A 20,096-nucleotide genomic window follows, 5' to 3' on the forward strand; every position below is an offset into this window, starting at 1 on the left:
TGCCTCTTTAACAGTGTTCTGGTAGCGATGCCAGCAGTCTTTTAGAATTTGAAATGATACATGCAGTTTATCCTTTTTCCACCTCCGACATTCCCTCTTAACAGCACGACTGCTCTGAGTTTAAATCATTCATCCAGCCCTTTGTCAGTAAAACAAAATCACAAATCCAAAGCAACTACTGACAATCTTCCATAATACAAGGTGATGTGGTTATCCCGCTAAGTTTCTCAAACAAAATCATCAGCTTACTGTCACATGAAAGAAAGAACAAACAGCAGCTCCTCTTAAGAACTGAGAGGATGAAAAAGGAACCGTTCGGCATTTTTACTCGACTTACAGATTCTCAGAATAGATGAATTATTAATATTAAAAAAACAAAACAGTAAATCCTTACATTTGAGAAGTAGTAAAAACAAGGAACCAAGATTTCAGTTATCAAATTTTATTAAAGTAATCACCTCTGCATCTAGTCTTCTGCAATCAATAATGCAGAAGTAGCAGTTGAATTTTTGGAAGTAATAGATTTACTGCTGTCTGTTTCTATGCTCTTTAATGTATGGACACCAACGGTTAGTAGCAATATCCAAATGTGAAATATCAAACCACATTACTGCTCCTGAATGGCGATTGAATAGATACATGGACAGTACAGACAAATTTCCTCGGATGGTAATAGCTAATTAACAGTGAGAATAAATAGAGCATAAACTGTCAGCAGTGTGTCCTCGAATGCTCCCTGAAAGGCTTCCCTTAAATTTACCAAGGCTGAGCTAAAACCCTTTCGATGCCAAGCAACACCAATCTGAAGCCGAACACAGAGGGGATCCCTCAGGATGTACAGGGTGACCCATTTTAAATCTGTCCAGCTCAAATACCTAGAAGTCTAGGACAGTACACAAGATATCTGCACATACTGTACTTGATGCATCATGACTGCCACTAACAACTTTATTTAATACACTGTGTTACTTTCATCTTGGTCAAATGGTTCATTTTATAGCTTGAACAATTTTTTCCCCGTTTTTCTACTATTGTATTTGTTCCATTTGTGACACTATTGTTTCTTCCAGTTTGAGCCATACTGCATACAGAAAGGTTCAGTGTGCATGCATGTGTGTGAGTAGCTTTCCAGAAAAATAAATGAGTCACCTTGTATTTTAGGGTAACTCCTCTCAGATCCCCGTGTGCCCTGCTGAATTCTTTGGAACAGCTGGGATCCATACTGAAGCCAGGGTTGCATACCGATCCCACACACAGATACAGATACTGTCACATGCACACATTGTCTAATGCTAGCTACCTATTACCTCCATGCTTCAGAGGGAAACATTATACAGCAAATATATTGTATCACTCAACAAATGTGCACTAGAGTCTCACCAGCCTATTATCTCATGTGAAATCCCACCCTGCTTTTTGACCCTTTCTTTTGCTTTTTTTTTTCTACTTTCTTTCATCCTGGTCAATGAAAGGGAGTTCATTCTCTCCACTTCCTCTGCACAACCTCTTCAGCTGTAGCAATGAGCTTGTGTTATCATAAATCTCTGTATAAAGAGTTACAGTACTTGTGTGAGAGTGTAATGGGAGCCAGAAAGGAATGCCACCAGGCAGCTGTGTGCTCTTTTCCTGTGACTGACAGTCAGTGTAACCCTGCCCTGTCAAAATTGCTCCGTTTGGTCCTAAAACCCTTGTTCTTAAATCTTCAATTTTCCTCCTGGAATCTTGAATGTTCTGTGATGATTAGCCTGCTATTAAAGATAAAAAAAAACCCCAGAAAAAATGAATAAAAACAACCAATTTACTAAGCTATACAAACTGTAAAACTCCAGTGACGGTCCATGGCAGTACGTATGAAGTTAGTGAGCTCAGGTGACATGAAAACACTCAATGGGACAAACTGTTCCTACAAGAAGGGACACATGAGGCCAACAGAAATGCAACGTCAAGGCAGAATTTTGACTAGTTAATTACTCAACTTAAATTAAATAATTAAATAGCGTAGAATTTCATATTCAAGCTGTACTTATAATCAGCTTGAATATGAAAATCTATATGAAATGGATCTGATAACTGAGCATAGACAAGACAATGTGCTTGTGTAGTTTCTCTTTCCAAGCATGTCAACATCTTTTAATTTAGTTGTTTTAATTAAAAAAGGAACAGCTAAATTGTATTCATTACACCACAATATTCTAAACAAATAGCTGGTGAACTTAATTGAGTATTAAGGAGCTAAACAAACAAATGTTTCCCTCATGTTGGACCAAAACATCTGATACCGACTCATTATCAGATGTATCCTTCTGACACTGACTCAATATCAGATGAATGCAATAATAGAGAATGTATCCACCTGGTTCTGAACTCAAACAGTGGGACCAGTTAGATCAGACAGACTGCTCTGACAACAGGATGATCCATTGGGAAAGACTATTTGGTCATCTTATCAAGTATGTTGCACATCAGCAATCTACTCATAGCCCCTTACATGTCACTTTGAATATGTTCTAAGTTGTAAAAAAAGGATTTGTTGTTGTTGAGCATCCTGCATCCTTCCTGAATATATTTGGTTCGAACCCACTTTTTCTTACACAGACAGGAGAAAAAGAAGCATAACAGTGAAGAGAAACTCTGGCGGCTGATGGAAGTTTAACAGGAACAAAAGGCAACGTAACAGGTGTGTGTGTGTGTGTGTGTGTGTGTGTGTGTGTGTGTGTGTGTGTGATGTCTGCAAGCTTTTCTCTGCCCACCCCTCAGATCTAATCCAGCCACACAGCCACAGAAACAGGTGAGTCAGCAGCCTTCACAACACTGATCAAATAAATGCACGATGGGAAGCACAGCAGGTCAGCTGTCGAACAACAACTGCCGCCTTCATCCGACTGTTGGCACTTGACACGCACACGTGTGCTCCTGCAGTCTTTACTAGTGCATTGATACATGTCTCTAATTTGTCAGGGCATATTGCACATGTGGTTGTGTGCGGGTGTGGACGTGCGCCTTGATGTGTTCACTTAACAGGAACCAAGTCTTTCAGAGCAGCTTAATAGTGTGAACATGACAACTTCCTAAACACACACACACCTGCTCTATGAAACTGCCTGTCCGCTGTGTAAAATTATCTGTGTAAATATAGCCACCGATTTCACGTTTATTTCTGCTTCAGGCACCAGGCAGACTTAACACACACACACACACACACACGACAACAAACATTGAGAAAGACATGTTTGTCAAGTCAAAATAAAATTTACTTGTAAAGCTATAGCCAACCATTTACTGTTTAACTGGACTGCTTAGATATTCTAATATGGAAATGTTCTGACACAATTTACTACTATCATAATAATAATGTGATAATGACCTTATAGTTCTTTATACAGCATTTTAAAAAAGGCTTAAATTACTGAAATATCCATGCACACTTTTAAGTACATAGGAGAATTAAAGCAATTATTTTATCATTGGCAAGTGTGCACAGTTATGCATACCAGTCTCATAATTTTATGTAATGTTATTTCTAATTCTTGCAATGAAACAAACTAGGACAAATAAAGTTTCAACTTGAACCCGATACACATGGAACAGGCTACTATCGCCTCTCCATCCATACACACACACACACTCACTTTAGACCAGGCCTGCCAAATGCCATCTCCATGGTGACAACCCTTTCCCTGGATCGAGTGTAGGGAGGAATGCTCCCAGGGTTCCCGTGCCAACAGTGGAAAGCAGAGTTCACATCGCTGCTCTATTCTTTACACCCATTCTCTCTTCCTCTCAAGAAGAACACACACGCATGCATACAAACACACTGATACATGCGCGCCCACACATACAGTTACCTTGGGAACCTCCTCTCTAAACTTGGAAGAATGAACCGAGTTAAACTCCCGCTTCTGTGATAGACAAAGTTAATCAGTGCTGGCTACGGTCTAACTCACATCCCAATCACAGGAAGGCAACATGGGAGCAGTTAAAAACACATCTGCTCTAATTGTCTGACTGGAATCAGACACTGACACTGATATTACACAGCTAAAAGTCCAGTTATTTTTTGTCAACAAAAAAAATAATAAATCCTAATACGTACATAACAGGGACTTGTATTTATAAGATTTGGATATGTCTGAGATTACCTATAAACTAAATAGAGCCCTATATTTTCTATTCTGAGTGTCTACAAATCTTCATAAACAGATATTAAAGAAGATACAAAGAGATAATTTTCCACGTGTTAGATCTGTGATGCTCATATGCACTTTCTCGCTAAATGGTTACATGGCATGGAAATGTAAAACATTAGCATGCAATTTTAACTCAATATAAACTGCCCGAGTGGTCACAGAAGGGGACTCCTAATGTTACGAAAATATTTATAGAGGTTTAGTGTCAATTTTTTACTTATTTCTGGGAAACTTGCCAGACAAGCTACATCTGAAAAATTACACAGTGAACCATTTCCCTTATCTGGGAAAACCGCCTGTCAACAACTAATGCTTAATAACAACAAACTCCAGTCCTTCACTGGCATTTATTTTTATACATATGGCTAACAGGGCAGGTTTTGCATTACATTTCCCATGGCTATCTTAGGATTTAGAGCAAGTGAGCTAATCCTACATCAGCAATAGTTTTGGTCCTCAGCATGGAGCTACAGTGAGGGAGCTGTCACTAGAGTGCAGCAAGAGACCTCAAACCACCAATACCAGAGAAGATCAGTCCTGCTTCCTCTATAATTATTTAAATATATAATATTTTGGAATATTAAAAACAAAACTCTGTACATGACACTCAGATAGCACTATAGCATGCACACAACGGATATAATCCTAAATTGCAGCTCATTTAAAAACCAACAAAGAAACATTAGCGAAAAGGAAACTGCTTTCTTCTAACATGCAACATAAGAAAATATATATCAGTCTGTGTCGACATAATATCAGACAAAAGGTAACATTTCTCTCATACCAAGTATATTGCACCACTGTCCTTCCAACTGTATAACTGTGAAAATGTCGCAATCAGTGGAGATTATGTTTAAACACGGAGCAGTTTTCTCTAAAAAAGAAGCAATATTGCAACAAAAATAGTTAAGTATAGCAGTTTCATTGGTAAATTAATTTTCTAGTTGTATATATCAATTAGTTCACAGATCCTCCTGTAGATGATGCTATAGGCCTTATTAATTTCAACAAACCAGGGTGAAATCAGACTGCAAGCTTACAAAGTACTTTATGGTATGGTTGGGCCTTACAGTCACTAGGGGGTAGCAGCTGTCTAACGGTTATCACTTGTGAGCAGTTTGTCACTTAAATTAGACTGTGACCATGCACCTGACAGAAGATGCTTGTTTCTGCTGCCATTGACCTTTTTGGCTCTGCTTCAAAATGTGTGAAATGACCCGATGGAGTTAGAGGTCAGGATGAAGAAAAAGGAGTCCAATAACTCAGTTATACTACACATCTCTGGGTTGCATTCCACTCTTTTTGAATTCCTTCTCTGCCTCCTGACTTAACAAGCACACATACATTTTCAGTAAAGACATCCAAACATGTTTGTTTTGGCCAAGCGGTGAGAGTATTTTAGCGCTGAGGGAGTTTTCTGGAGAAATCCCACAGGACATTCTGGGTGGAATTGGGTGAAGGGTGAGTTCAAAGGAAAATGAGGGAGGGGAAGAGTGGGGGCTAAATAGGTAGACTGGAAGTAGATGGGTGGGGGTAGGTGACACCCAAGCTCCCACCGAGTCATGGTGTTCTGGAACATTGGCAAACTCTTTCAAGAGGAAAGAAACACACACTCACACACACACACACGGTCACACCCACATCAACACAGTCACATAAACCTAAATCTCCCCCTGGTGCCATGATTCTAAGAGGGAGTCCCCATTAGCCAATCGCACTGCAGAACTGATATTCTGGGGTAGGGGAATCCCACCGCCTACCTAATGCTAATAAACATGTTGTGCTGGTTTTCATGGTGACCCGGCAGGAGGCCCAAAAACTTGCACACTGGTGACTCTTGCTGAGATTAAAACCTTTCAGATGAATAAGTACAGTTCCTTAAAAAAGTCAGGCGTGTGGATTGGTGCGTATGTGTGCAAATGAACACGCACACTGCAGCTGAGGACATCACACTGACAAAAGCACTTGGATCACAGCCAACCTTGCACTAGGGAGTGGTGAATTATGATGTCAGATGCTTAAAAGTGCTCTCTGTGCAAGTGTGTGTATGCCTGTGCATATGTGCGCACTTAAAAAAAGGATCATCCAGCCAAATGAGCTCCACCAAGTTGATAGTATGAACATGATCTGATTCCATTGTCTATACCTTGGTGGTATGAACTGTATTGGGAAAACTCTTCCTACACATAGCAACCTATTATACTGTCTTTCAAGAGCACTGTATGCGTGCTTAAATGAAAGCATTCAACTGTGTGCTTGTGCACCTTGGCCAAGGTCCCCGCTGTGACCTTATTTCCTGTGGAAGGAGCTGAGGAATGATGTCACTCTCTGCTGACCCAGAGTCAACAACTGGGAGCTGCAGATCCCCCCCCTCCCCCCCACTTTAGATGCACTTTGCATTTCTCCTTCCCAAAGCCAACTGCTCAGGAAACCAAAAAATAATTTACTTTATATCTCCATGCTTCTCCTTATCGTTCCTTCCATACTCTTTCAAAACTGTCTGAACCAAAAGAAGTTGCCGATTTCTGTTTTAAAAGGTCAACAGTGCACTTTCCTCTTCTGGCTAAAAAGTCAGATAGGAACACTCAGCCATCTCTTTATAATAAGCTGATATATGGTGAATCACCATTGAGCGGTACTCTGATGAATACTTTCACAAAGGCTCTGAATAGCAGGCAATATTGCATTTTTACTTCCCATCTGCATACACTGAGCTGAGTACTCATAACACCAGTCTAATCACAAGCCTATTTTAAGTATGTTAACTGTGCTGTCAGCGAATGAGTTTATATACAACCCCCAATTCCAAAAACACATTTTACATTCCTCTCAGTGAATCGCTGCCTTATTGTAGTGGAGGGGTTTGTGTGTCCCAGGGATCCCAGGGGCTATGTTGTCTGGGGGCTTTTGCCCCCCTGGTAGGGTCTCCCATGGCAAATTGGTCCTGGGTGAGGGACCAGACAAAGAGCGATTCAGAAGACCCTTATGAAGAAAACATCGAGGGAACAGTTTACCCTGCCCAGGATAGGGTTACTGGGGCCCCACCCTGGAGCCAGGCCCGGGGAGGGTGCCCGAGGGCGAGCGTCTGGCACAGTCCGAAAAGGGGACATGGGCCCATTCTCCCGCAGGCCCACCACCCGCAGGAGGTGCCATAGGGGTTGGATGCATTGTGTGCCGGGCGGCGGCCAGGAGCGGAGGCCCTGGCGGACTGATCCCCGGCTGCCAAGACTGGCAATTGGGACATGGAATGTCACCTCTCTGGTGGGGAAGGAGCCTGAGTTAGTGTGTGAGGTTGAGAGGTACCGGCTAGATATAGTCGGGCTCACCTCTACGCATGGCTTGGGCAATGAAACGAGTCTCCTGGAGAGGGGCTGGACTCTGTCTTAGTCTGTAGTTGCCCCTGGTGAGAGGCGGCGGGCTGGGGTGGGTATTCTAATATCCCCTCGGCTTGCTGCCGGTACGTTGGGGTTTTTCCCGGTGGATGAGAGGGTTTGTTCCCTGCGCCTTAGGGTCGGGGAACGGGTCTTGACTGTCATCTGCGCTTATGCGCCGAGTGGCAGTTCAGAGTACCCAGCCTTCTTAGAGTCCCTGGGTGGGGTGCTGGAAGGTGCTCCACCTTGAGACTCTGTTGTCCTGCTGGGTGACTTCAATGCTCACGTGGGTAATGACAGCGAGACCTGGAGGGGCGGGATTGGGAAGAACGGCCTCCCTGATCTGAACCCGAGTGGTGTTTTGTTATTGGACTTCTGTGCAAATCACAGTTTGGCCATAACAAACACCTTGTTTGAACATAAGAGTGTCCAGAACTGCACGTGGCACCAGGACGCTCTAGGCCGCAAGTCGATGTTCGATTTTGTAATCGTATCACCAGACATGCGACCATATGTTCTGGACATTCGGGTAAAGAGAGGGGCTGAGCTGTCAACTGATCACCACCTGGTGGTGAGTTGGATCAGGTGGCAGGGGAGGTCGCTGGACAGACCTGGTACACCTAAACACGTAGTGAGGGTGTGCTGAGAATGTCTAGCAGAGGCCCCAGTCCGCGAGATCTTCAACGCACACCTCCGGCAGAGCTTCAACAGCATTCCGAGGGAGACTGGGGACATTGAGTCCGAGTGGACCATGTTCAGCATCTCCATTGCCGAAGCTGCTGCATTGAGCTGCGGCCGCAAGGTGGTTGGTGCCTGCCATGGTGGTAATCCCCGAACCAAATGGTGGACACCAGAGGTGAAGGGAGCCACCAGGCTGAAGAAGGAGTCCTATCGGGCTTGGTTAGCCTGTGGGACTCCGGAGGCAGCCTACAGGTATCGACAGGCCAAGCGGAATGCGGCCCGGGCAGTGGCTGAAGCAAAAACTCAGGTGTGGGAGGAGTTCAGAGAGGCCATGGAAAAAGACTTTCGGACTGCCTCGAAGAGATTCTGGCAAACCGTCAGGCGTCTCAGGCGGGGAAAGCGGTGCGCTACCTGCACTGTGTATAGTGCTGGCAGAGCGCTGCTGACTTCGACTGAGAAAATTGTCAAGCGGTGGAAGGAATACTTCGAGGCCTTCCTTAATCCCACTGACAGGTCTTCCGAGGAGGAAGCAGAGTCTGGGGATGAGGGGAATGACCCGCCAATTTCCAGAGGCGAGGTCACTGAGGCAGTTAAACAACTCCTTGGTGGCAGAGCCCCTGGTGTTGATGAGGTCCGCCCCGAGTTCCTGAAGGCTCTGGACGTTGTAGGGCTGTCCTGGTTGACACGCCTCTACAATGTTGCGTGGCAGTACCCCTGGACTGGCAGACCGGGGTGGTGGTCCCCATCTTTAAGAAGGGGGACCGGAGGGTGTGTTCCAACTACAGGGGGATCACACTCCTCAGCCTCCCTGGGAAAGTCTATGCCAGGGTGCTGGAAAGGAGAGTTGGGAGTTTGCCCAACCAGTCTACATGTGTTTTGTGGACTTGGAAAAGGCATTCGACCGTGTCCCTTGGGGTGACCTGTGGGAGGTGCTGCGGGAGTATGGGGTGTCTGGCCCATTGCTACGGGCCATTCGATCCCTATACAACCGTTGCAAGAGCTTGGTTCGCATTGCCGGCAATAAGTCGGACTCGTTCCCGGTGGGTGATGGGCTCCACCAGGGCTGCCCTTTGTCACCGATTCTTTTCATAATTTTTATGGACAGGATTTCTAGGCACAGCCAAGTGGCGGAGGGCTTTCACTTCAGTGGTCTCAGAATCTCATCTCTGCTTTTCGCGGATGATGTGGTTCTGTTGGCTTCATTGGGTGAGGGCCTCCAGCTCGCACTGGAATGGTTCGCAGCCGAGTGTGAAGCAGCGGGAATGAGGATCAGCACCTTCAAATCTGAGGCCATGGTTCTCAGCCGGAAAAGGGTGGAGTGCCCACTCCGGGTCGGGGATGAGTTCCTGCCCCAAGTGGAGGAGTTCAAGTACCTCGGGGTCTTGTTCGCGAGTGATGGGAGAAGGGAGCCGGAGATCGACAGACAGATTGGGGCTGCAGCTGCAGTAATGCAGACGCTGCACCGGTCCGTCGTGGTGAAGAGGGAGCTGAGTGTAAAAGCGAAGCTCTCAATTTACCGGTCGATCTACGTCCCTACCCTCACCTATGGCCACGAGCTGTGGGTAGTGACCAAAAGAACGAGATCGCGGATACAAGCGGCGGAAATGAGCTTCCTCCGAATGGTGGCTGGCCTCTCCCTTAGATATAGGGTGAGAAGTCTGGCCATCCGGGAGGGGCTCAGAGTAGAGCTGCTGCTCCTCCACATCGAAAGGAGCCAGCTGAGGTGATTCGGGCATCTGACAAGGATGCCTCCTGGGTGCCTCCTGGGGTTGGTGTTCCGGGCATGTTCCGCCGGGAGGAGGCCCCCCGGGGCAGACCCAGGACACGCTGGAGAGATTATCTCTCTCAGCTGGCCTGGGAACACTTTGGTGTTCCCACGGATAAGCTGGAGGAGGTGGCTGGGGAGAGGGAGGTCTGGGCTTCTCTGCTTAGGCTGCTGCCCCCGCGACCCGGCCCCGGATAAAGCGGATGAAGATGGATGGATGGACATTTTACATTTTATGTATAATGTAAATTAAAACAGAATGCAAGGATTCACAAGTGTCATAAAGCCATATTTTATCCACAATACTCTTCCATTAAAAATGTTAGCTCATTTTGACAGGAGTGAGACAACTCAAAAAGTGGTGATGGAGGCAACTATTGTCTGGAAATTTAAGTGATACTAAAAAGAAACAGCTGGAGGAACATTGTGCGACTATTAGCTTAATTGGCAACAGATTAGTAACATGACTGGGTATGAAACGAGCATCTTAGAGAGTTAAGCACAAGTTCACAAATCTGCAAAATCTGCATTTATAAATTGTGAAATGGATTCATTCAGATAAGACGTTTTACAATTCAAGTCATAAAGAAAGTCAGTAAATGGTCAGTAAAAATCACAAAGAATATAGATTATAAATGAAACCATGCAAAACATGGCAAATATTAAGGGAAAATGACTAAATTCTACAAAGTATGGGAAGAGGTGTGTACAATCTGGCATAGAGAAAGTAATAGTCTACTATGGAAAGAATTTGACTTTAAACTAAAAATGTGGTATTTAAATACACCTCTCATAATCTCATCATATGTGAAAGAAATTAAAGTGGAACTGTGTTGGAGGAAATGTGGGAAAACCAGACCACTCACATATTTTTTGAGACTGTCCAGTAATCAAAGGACTCTCGAAAAGGGTCAAGAAGAAACCGATCAAATCTTACCCCATTAGACCCACTGATTTTTCTTTTGGGAACTACTGTATACATAGGGAGACATATAGCTCAGACCAAAGGTGCATTAAAAAAATTAAAAACCTGTGAAGACTTTGAATATTTCTACCGTATGTAATATTTTCAAAAGATACCAAGTATTGAAAGAAAACTCTGTGCACAAGCGATGAGGGCAAAAATCAGTCTTGGATGCCTGGGATGTTCAGGCCCTCACACAATACTGCACGGAAAAACAAGAATGGTTCTGTCATGGAAATTACGGCATGGGCTCAGGAGCACTTCCAGAATTCACTGTCTGTGAACACAGTTCACTGTGCCATAAGGAAATCCAGGTTAAAGCTCCATTAGCAAAGAAATGTCCAGTCTTTTCCTGCAAACTATATTTAAAATGAACTGAGGAAAAGTGGAAAACTGTTCTGTGGTCAGACTAATCGAAATTTAATATTCCTTTTGGATCGAGCATCCTCCATACTCAGGAAAGGGACCACCCAGCTTGTTATCAGTGCCTAGTTCAAAAGCCTGGATCTGTGATGATATGAGGATGTATTAATGGCTATGGAATTGGCAGCATGCCAATCCTGAAATACTGGAATTCCATCCAGATGATGCCTTTCTCGGGGAAGGCCTTGCAAATTTCAGCAAGACAATACTAAACCACATAATGCACTATTACAACAATAAGGCTTCATGGTAGAAGAGTCCAGGTGCTGTCCAGACCATGTTGAAAAATTCTGCACATCATGAAACAAAAAATAGGACAAAGAAGATCTAGGACTGTTGAGGAGCCAAAATCCTATAGCAGAGTGGGACAATGGGACAATATTCCTATTTAAAAAGTCTAGCAGCTGATCTCAGTTCCCAGAAGTCTGAACTGAATGGGGAAGCTACACAGTGGTAAATTGCTCTGTCCCAACTCTTTTGAGACATACTGTTGCCATCAAATTTAAAATGAGCTAAAGACCAATGTTAATCTTGTTAATCTGTGACACATCTGCAGAAGTTGATAAAACTACTTAAACCAGCAGTGTGTTAATTAAACTATCAGAGTGGCAGCTATAGATCCAGTCAGTGTCTGCAAGCAATTCCACCATTAACTGTACTGAAGCAATGCCACTAGAACAAAAATTAGGTTACATTTACCCACCAGTGAATGTTGTCTCATTTTAAAATACATCTTACCATGTTACCTAAAATTTGGCTCCATACTGTAGTGGTTTACTTATATGCCTAACAAGCGAAAGACCTCTGGTTTAAATATGGGAGGAGAAACAAAGGGCTTCCAGTGTAAAAATCTGCCAAATCAAACGTTCACTGTGGCCAACCCATTGTGAACAAGGGAGGAGCCGAAAGCAGCTTTTATTATATTACCTAAAAACAGAGACAGGAATAGAAAGAAAGCCCATTCAAAGCCCATTGCCCTTAAAGTTAATTGACTCTCACCATCACATCTCCCCACTATGAGTGTTACGGCTTTGCCTCTGATTTATATCAGTCAGCTTTCCTGTCATGATGGAGATTAATGGGTGTGTTCTGACAGGTGCAGAAAGCCCTGTATTAGTCTGTCAGCAGCAGAATCAACAATAAACATGCGTAAAGCAGAGATGAAGATACTACTGCCTAGGGCCTGCGTCACCATAGAGGGCTTAGCAGAACTTCCCAGTGAAGCTATGGCAGTGCCAAGCGAAACAAAGCTACAAATGTTCAACGTGGAGTGTGTGGTTCATTGCAGTTGTGTGAGGGCATTTTCACACTTGTGCATGAGGGGGCTTGTCTTGTTTACAGTTTGATTGGCAGTTTAATGCATTGCAGGGCGGGGTTGGCGCTGAGGAATATTAACATAATTCCCAGAGTGCCAGAATCGGTATTGGGTGTCGAAGAGCTATTCCAAACTCAGCTGTGACCCACAGTAGCACCGGGTCATCTTACCCATGGGCCAACAAACAGACAGCCAGACAGATGCACACACGCACAGTTGATCAGACTCCGATATTCATCACGTTTAACTCAAACAAATTTAATGCATGCATGAACACACATGTAAATGCACACATGTATGAACATCTGGACATGTAATAAAGCCTAGGTGTGCATAACACATGCTCACATGCTTACACGCACACAAACATGCACACACATGCACGTATGCCGGTCCATTTACACTGTGGCGACAGTGAGTCTGTTAACGGGATGCCATAGTACAGAGGGGTGGACAGATTTAGGTCTCCCTCACACCTAGCTGTGCCAGGGGTGGAGGGGGTTGTAGGGTAATGATACCATTAACACTTGCTGTGCCAACAACCCAACCCTCCCCCCACTTCCTCCAGTGCTCCAATGAGCACCTCCCATTGGGTTTCTCTGCTCTCCACGCAGCAACAACAGTTATTCACCTCTCCCAAAATAAAACAACAGCCAATCACAGGGTTGGAAGACAAGAAGTGATCACTACGGACATAATCCTTGACCGCAGGTGAAAGAAGGACACTGAGAAGAGAAACAAAAGTAGACCTATAAGCCAGAAAAATGAAAAACGGAGAGAGTTTAACTGCAAGAAATGTGGGAGCAGATAAGCAGAAAAAACAAAAACAAAAAAGGGATGGATAGGGACACAGAAGATGGAGGAGGAAGGAGATTGTGTAATGATGTGTTCGGGTGCTGGCTGTTCCGTTCTTACTGTGGCAGCTACCATGGTAACCTCATAAATAGGTGCCCTACATATCAGCAGGGCATAAGGTTACACAGCTCAGTAAATAAACACACATAAACAGCAGAGGAAGCGTGATGAGGAGAAGGATGGTTGGAGCGAGAGAGGAAAAATAAATTAGTAAGAGAAAAATGTCAAATATAGAGGGGAATAAATGACAACAATAATGATTTGATTCCTCTGTGTTGATGATAATGTGCGTTTGTCTGGCATGCATAATTACCTAAATCTACAATTTGCAGTAGAACATCCACATTAGGGACTGGCTGAGGTAACACTGCCTTTTTATCATCATTAACTCCAGCTTACGCGCAGACACAGACAAAAAAATTATCAAGTTCTAGTTCCCTTCTCTTTTCCTCTGTAGCACAACTGCAATTTACCGTTACATTTTCCACAGTAAGAAAAACAAAGTCTACACACATGCATACGCCTGCACACACATACAATTACAGAACAAAACAAGTTCAAAACCAGGAAAAGCCAACAAAGAGCCACTCCACAACAAGGAGCTATTCTGTTCTGTGATCCAAAGCCTCAACTTTTTTGATTCAAGCCAAGATAGAGTAACTGTAACAGCATGTTAATTAGAGCTAATTAATACCACCAATTACAGCAGCATCAGTCCGGTTGTGCCACAGCAATGAAATCCTCAGTTTATTTTCAGTCTATGTCTATGTCAGTCTATGTCTATCCCTCAGTCAGGCGCCCTCATACTGCACCTAAATGGATCAACAGTAACATTTAAAAGCACAGATGGCACATTTTTATATACATCAATGAACATAAATTAACCCAGAGTTGCACTGCATGTAGCAATCTTTCCAACATGACAAATTCCCAATCAGTGGACTGCACCTGTAATGGCACCGTCTTGGAATAAGTACTTCATATTACTCAAGCCCTTGAAACACCCATTTCTTTATTTCCTAGCAGCAGCTTGAAATGCAATAATAATAAAAAAAATCTCACAGCACCAATAAACTATTTTCTGAAATGTTCATGTCTTTGATTGTCTGTTAGATTATGCATTTGTTAGTGTGACTTTGGAACACTTACTTTAATGACCTCTGGAGTCTGCTGGATAAGAAGGGTTGAGCCAGCATCTCTCAAAGCAGTATGTTCACCAACAGCAACGGTAGCACTTGCTGTGGTTGGCGTAGCAACAGGAGCTGGAGCTTCAGGTGCGGCCACAGGTATGGTTTCATCGGAAAGCGTAGAGGAATGCAAGTTTGCAGGTGCAGAGGATATCGGGGCAGAGACTGGTTTTGAGTCATCCTCATCTGTAGACGCTTCTGGAATTTTATCCACAGACTCGACTGGAGGGTCAGGTGTAGGTGTAGGCAAAGGTTGGGGAGCACTTTCAGGTGTAGATTTAGGTGCTTGTTCAGCTGAAGCACTGCTTTCAGAATCAGATACTGCAGGTGTTGGGGCAGGTGAAACTTCAGGTGTATTTGCCAAGGTGTGTTTTATCAGTGTATCTGAGATTGCATCTGTATGTACAGTTGAAGCGGTGGGAGCAGCTGGTGGGTTTGTGCTCTCCAGAGGTGTATCAGCCCTGCCAGTGGTGGCCAGTGTATCCTGCAGGAGCCTCATCACCTCCCGCTCCTTTCCACTGTTCCTCTCAGCACTCCCTGTGCTCCCTGCTCCGGAATCCACCAGTTCTTGGGCAAAACTCTCAATGCTCTCAAGGATTCTCAGCAACAATGCCCCATCCTCCTCCTCTCCTGCCACATTTTCACTCCTCTCTTCTTTAGGAGGAGTGAAACTCTGGGGAGTTCTGGAGCTAATGCCGTTCATGGTTAAGTGGCTGTCTGGCTTTGAGACTTGGAACAGAGCCATTTTGGGTTGAGTGAAGGACTCACTGGAGGTGATCCCCTGGATCCCATCTCTCTTCCTGGTTTTGGCAGGAAGTGGAGGCTCTGTCTTTCTGGGATGAGTCATACTTTGAGAGAGATTCTCCAAGTCCATGAGCAGCTTGTCAATGTCATCATTCCTGTGTGCAGCAGCTTTGGGTGCAGAGACTGTTAGTGACGCAGAGGAAGGCCAATTTGAGCCATAGCCAGAGCTGACTGGCAAATTATTTGAAGAGTTATAGAGCGTGTGTGTTTGGGACAGGTGCATGTTTTGCCCCATCATAGTCCCACTTTTGCTCTGGCTGCTGTTCATCCCTCTAGATGGAGTGTGTGTCTGCTGTGAGATTTGTTCTGGTGTCTTTCCCATATCTGCTTCCTCCTCCTCAATATAAAGAGCCTCCATGGGAGATGCTGGGGGAGTGTGTGTATAAGCTGGGGTCGGGGAGTTATGAAGAGGGGAGGAGGAGTGTGTTGGAGAGGAGCTGGATGAAGAGGATATAATGGTTGGAGGAGAGAGAGTATGTTGTGTATAAGACGAAGTATGTGGATGTTGGATAACTCCATTAGTAAGTGGGGTAGCTCTAAGCTGGGCTGAGCTCTGAACTGGTTTGGTATGGATGGAATCTGATTTTAGAGATAAAGAAGTAGATGAGACAGAGGATGGAGAAGAAACAGAATGTGGAACAGTCTTTGGGATTGGAGGAGAGAGCACCACATCTTCATAGCGAGGAGGTTGTTCATTGCCAAATATCGGCGAATAAGGTCCCTGCTGGATGGAGTGAAGAGTGTTAACCAGTTCAGCCAAATCACTGTGCCCGCTTCCAGGTGCACCCTGTCCACAGCCTCCAAAACCTCCAATTCCTTCCAGCTCCAGAGGCAATCTCTTAAGATAGGAACTGAGACGAGTCATCACAGCCCGATACACACTGTCAGGGCTTGCTTCCCCATCCTCTGGGCCTCCACCAGCTTTGTGTTTGATGCACTGTTTGATTATGTCAGTGCATTTCTTAAGGTCTTCAGAACATTTAAGCAGAATATCAAGGCAGGCACGTATGTCTTCGCCACCTGCTCCGCCAGTAGCTGCCTCCGCTCGCGTCTTCTCCAGCAGACGGGCAATTAAGTTCTCTTCTCCTAGGGTGTTGCGGTACAGGGAGGCCACTGTGTTCAGACTTTGGTCTAATGACCCAATACTCGTGAGGCTGTTTGTTGAGCCACCAGCAACTTTGGTGATGGACGACATGGTGCCTGGGTTGCCCTTAATCTTTGTTTCCTCTAGCACCGTTCCTTTCCCTTGCACAAATGGTGGCAGGTTCTCATCATTGGAAGAAGCCGTGCCATTTGTCATAGTAGTTGCATTTGTGGTAAGGTTGGAGCTGAAGTGGCCATAAATAATCTCCAGGTCGGTGGAGCGACGGCTAAAAGAGTCAGGACGGACTTTCCGGCCTTTCCGGAAGGTGATGTGGCTGGAGGATGAGAGGCGGAGCTTATCAAATGAAAACTCCTTGAGTTTACCACTGGCCAGGTTGATGGCTTCTTCGGTAATATCCTTCAGACTGCCAGAGGAGGTCATACTCCCAGTCGATGCTCCACCACCAGAGGTCTTCTTACCACGCCATGTTGGGCTCTCTTCTCCTAAAGATAAATTGCCACTGCTGCCTGCCCTCTCTAGGCTCCCATTATGAGTACTATCCATGGCAAGACAAACTTTAGCATGGTTAGGAAGCTGCTGAGCAATAATGTTGCGGGAGTGTATGGGCGAGCTGTTAAGGTCATTGTATTGAGGGTCAGGTGCAACAAGGAGCTCAGAACAGGTGCCACGGTGTGCAACAGTGCAGTCCAAGCCCTGGGACAGTGCTCCACATGGCCCTGAGCAGTAGTGTACTGCATGGGAGTGAGTGCGTCGGTCTACTACCACACTGTTGTAACAGCTCACGCTGCTCACAACAACACGATAGGCTGCTGCCATGGTGACCAATGATCTTCAGGGAATAGGAAGGTCAAAATTATCGGGAAGAGTAAAACAAAAACAATCTACCAAACTTCCTCCTGAATAAAAATATATTTTTGAAACTGCTTCATGAGAAAAATAATTTATGTCCAAACACTGAATCATCTTCCTGGAAAAAAAAAAAAGTCTTTCAACTTCTAGGTGCCATTTTTATGCTGTAACAAAAAAGGCTATCAAAATATATAAAGAAATGCCTACAATAATAAATGGCAAAGTCATGCTAGTCAAAGCTTTAAATAGGCAAAGAATTCTCTGTGGGCCTCTTAATAAGAGCTGTAATGTTTCACCTCTCTCCGCAGGCACCTTCCCAGTTTCCTCTCTAGCAGCAGCTCATTAGCCACTAATGATAGCTGTGGAGAATAGTGACAGCAGAGGATCCAGCTGGGGTATCACCCATCCCTACACGAAATAGCCCAAGGGGCTTAATCCAAGGCCAGCGAGGCTTTAACATTGCCCTAGCCTGGGCTCATCCCCTGGGCAACGTTGGAGAAAAAAAAACTCTTTTTCCTATCAGAGCTCAGGACCATTCGCTGACTCCAACGCAGCTGCAAAATAGCAGGGGACTGACCACAGATGGCCAATGGCCCCTTTCTCTTTATGAGTGTGCGTCTGGGAGATCTCTCTTTCCCGTACTCCCTTACCCCGTCCGTCTTGTTCTGTCAGCAATTTGTTAGGATGAGCATGTGTTTTGGATAGGAGGACACCACCTGTGAGTAAACAAAGAGAAGAGGGGAAAGAGGGAGGAGAAAGGAGTCAGGGTGAGAAAGGGAAAACATGAGAAAAAGTAAATTATTACGACAATAATCAAGAAGTAGACAACTGTGTATTTGAGTGTTTCCATACATGTGCACATATTAGGTGTTTTGTGTGTGCAAGATGCTACAATTTCCAGTTAGTATCCAGCTGTAGCATCTTTGCTTTAAAATAAGGTAATATAATCATTCTTGTCGTGAATTGGCTATATCAGTAAAATCTGAACTGAAGCGCCATTCTAAAATAACGGTGCAGAAAGGTACCAGACATACCCAAGTTAAAAGTAGGGCAGAATGTTAAAGCAGACAGTCGTGACTCCCTGTTTCGTCAGAGAAGATCAACAAAGACTTTACTATGACCCTGCTGAGAAATCACAACTCAGCTAAAGAGAAGCAGGTGTTGTACGGGGGAGAAAACACCTGGCGCTTTCATGTTTCCATTGCTGTTTTTCTCCATTCTTGGGCACAAATTGCATGTTTGTCAAGGAAATAAAGACGCACCACTGCATTTCCAGAGGATATTTACAATTAATAAGGAGTTTAAAATGAAAAAAATAAAACAGGACAGACTGATTTATTTTAGTGAATATAACTGTTTATTTAAACCTTACAGTGAAATATTAAATATGAAATAATAATAAAGGTTGAACTCTTTAAACTAAGATATACATCTTGGTAATCTTAATTATGCATGTATATATATCCACACATATATCTGTATGCACCATTTCTCCTCCTTAAATAATGAGCAAAAGTTTGCATGGTCACACATACAGAAACTACTAACACTTATATGTTTTTAAAAACATTTATTTTATAGACAGATATCTCTACAGATAGCTAGATATAGATAGATATAGATATATATATACACCATTTTTTTTAATTTTCACATATATTTTATGTGATATGTTCATTTCATCATCTTCCTGAAAATGGGATGTTATGTTCTCCGTTTCCCTGCTTCATATTCAACATATTTGCTTGGGAACATTTCTTTAAAAAAAAAACAAAAAAAAAAACAACTCAGCTCATCTCTGCATTTGAGAGCTACTGGAGACATTGATCTGTACAGTAAAGGAAGTCAAGCAATAAATACCAGTCTCAGAAAGCAAACATACTGTGTAGTAGGATGGCAAACAAGGCTGATTGTTAAAATCATTTGAAGACTATGCACAAGAGTGAAAATAACTTGGCATGTGAAGACCCAGCTCAGTATTATTTCTGTCTCTCCACTCCATTTTCTACATTCCGCTTTTCTAGTTTTAGATGTCTTAGTTTCTGTATTTAATGCACAAATTTCTATTTCTCCATTTTCTTTCCCGTGCTAGAAGAACATCGCTTAGAGGCATTACATCTTACACATATGTACTCATACATATTGTATGGTCCGGACATAAAATTTAATAGTAGTATAGTGCTACTGCAGTCACACAACCACAAGCATTCGTAGCATACATGAAAACAGTGTCTCAAAACCCCACGTTTGTGAATTCAGGACTGCATACTTGTGGGATTCAAGATTTTCAGAATGACCACAGGAGGGGAAAAGCACAGAAAGGTTAGAATAACTTAGACTGAGTGTGCAGACACATGATATTTAATGGGTTCTTAAGGAGATGGAGTTTCCTACTTAAATCTGTCAAAGACAAAAAACAAAAACAACAACAACAACAACAACAACAACTGAAAGAGAAGGAGGTGGGCTTCTGCGTAGGGGAGAGTGGGGTAGGGGGTGTTCGGTGTCTGGGTAAACAACAATTAAGAAACTATATGGGAAAAACAAAAACAGGCAATCCCCTTCCACCCCTTTCCACACACACACACAC

At 43.9% G+C, this 20,096-nt stretch overlaps 1 protein-coding gene across 1 annotated transcript in view; it reads right to left on the bottom strand.

Annotated features, from left to right (window-relative positions):
- ppp2r3a (protein phosphatase 2, regulatory subunit B'', alpha) overlaps positions 1-17,568 on the bottom strand; it is a 29,130-nt gene extending 11,562 nt beyond the window's left edge. The window contains exon 1 of the mRNA XM_005736613.1: positions 14,711-17,568. Within this exon, the coding sequence (XP_005736670.1) occupies positions 14,711-17,473 (2,763 nt within the window). The 5' untranslated portion in view covers positions 17,474-17,568. The remainder of the gene's footprint in view (positions 1-14,710) is intronic.
- Between the last annotated feature and the right edge of the window lie 2,528 nt (positions 17,569-20,096).

The sequence above is a fragment of the Pundamilia nyererei genome, unplaced genomic scaffold, assembly GCF_000239375.1.
Source record: "Pundamilia nyererei isolate P.nyererei 1_Seehausen unplaced genomic scaffold, PunNye1.0 scaffold00070, whole genome shotgun sequence".
Taxonomy (NCBI): Eukaryota; Metazoa; Chordata; class Actinopteri; order Cichliformes; family Cichlidae; genus Pundamilia; species Pundamilia nyererei.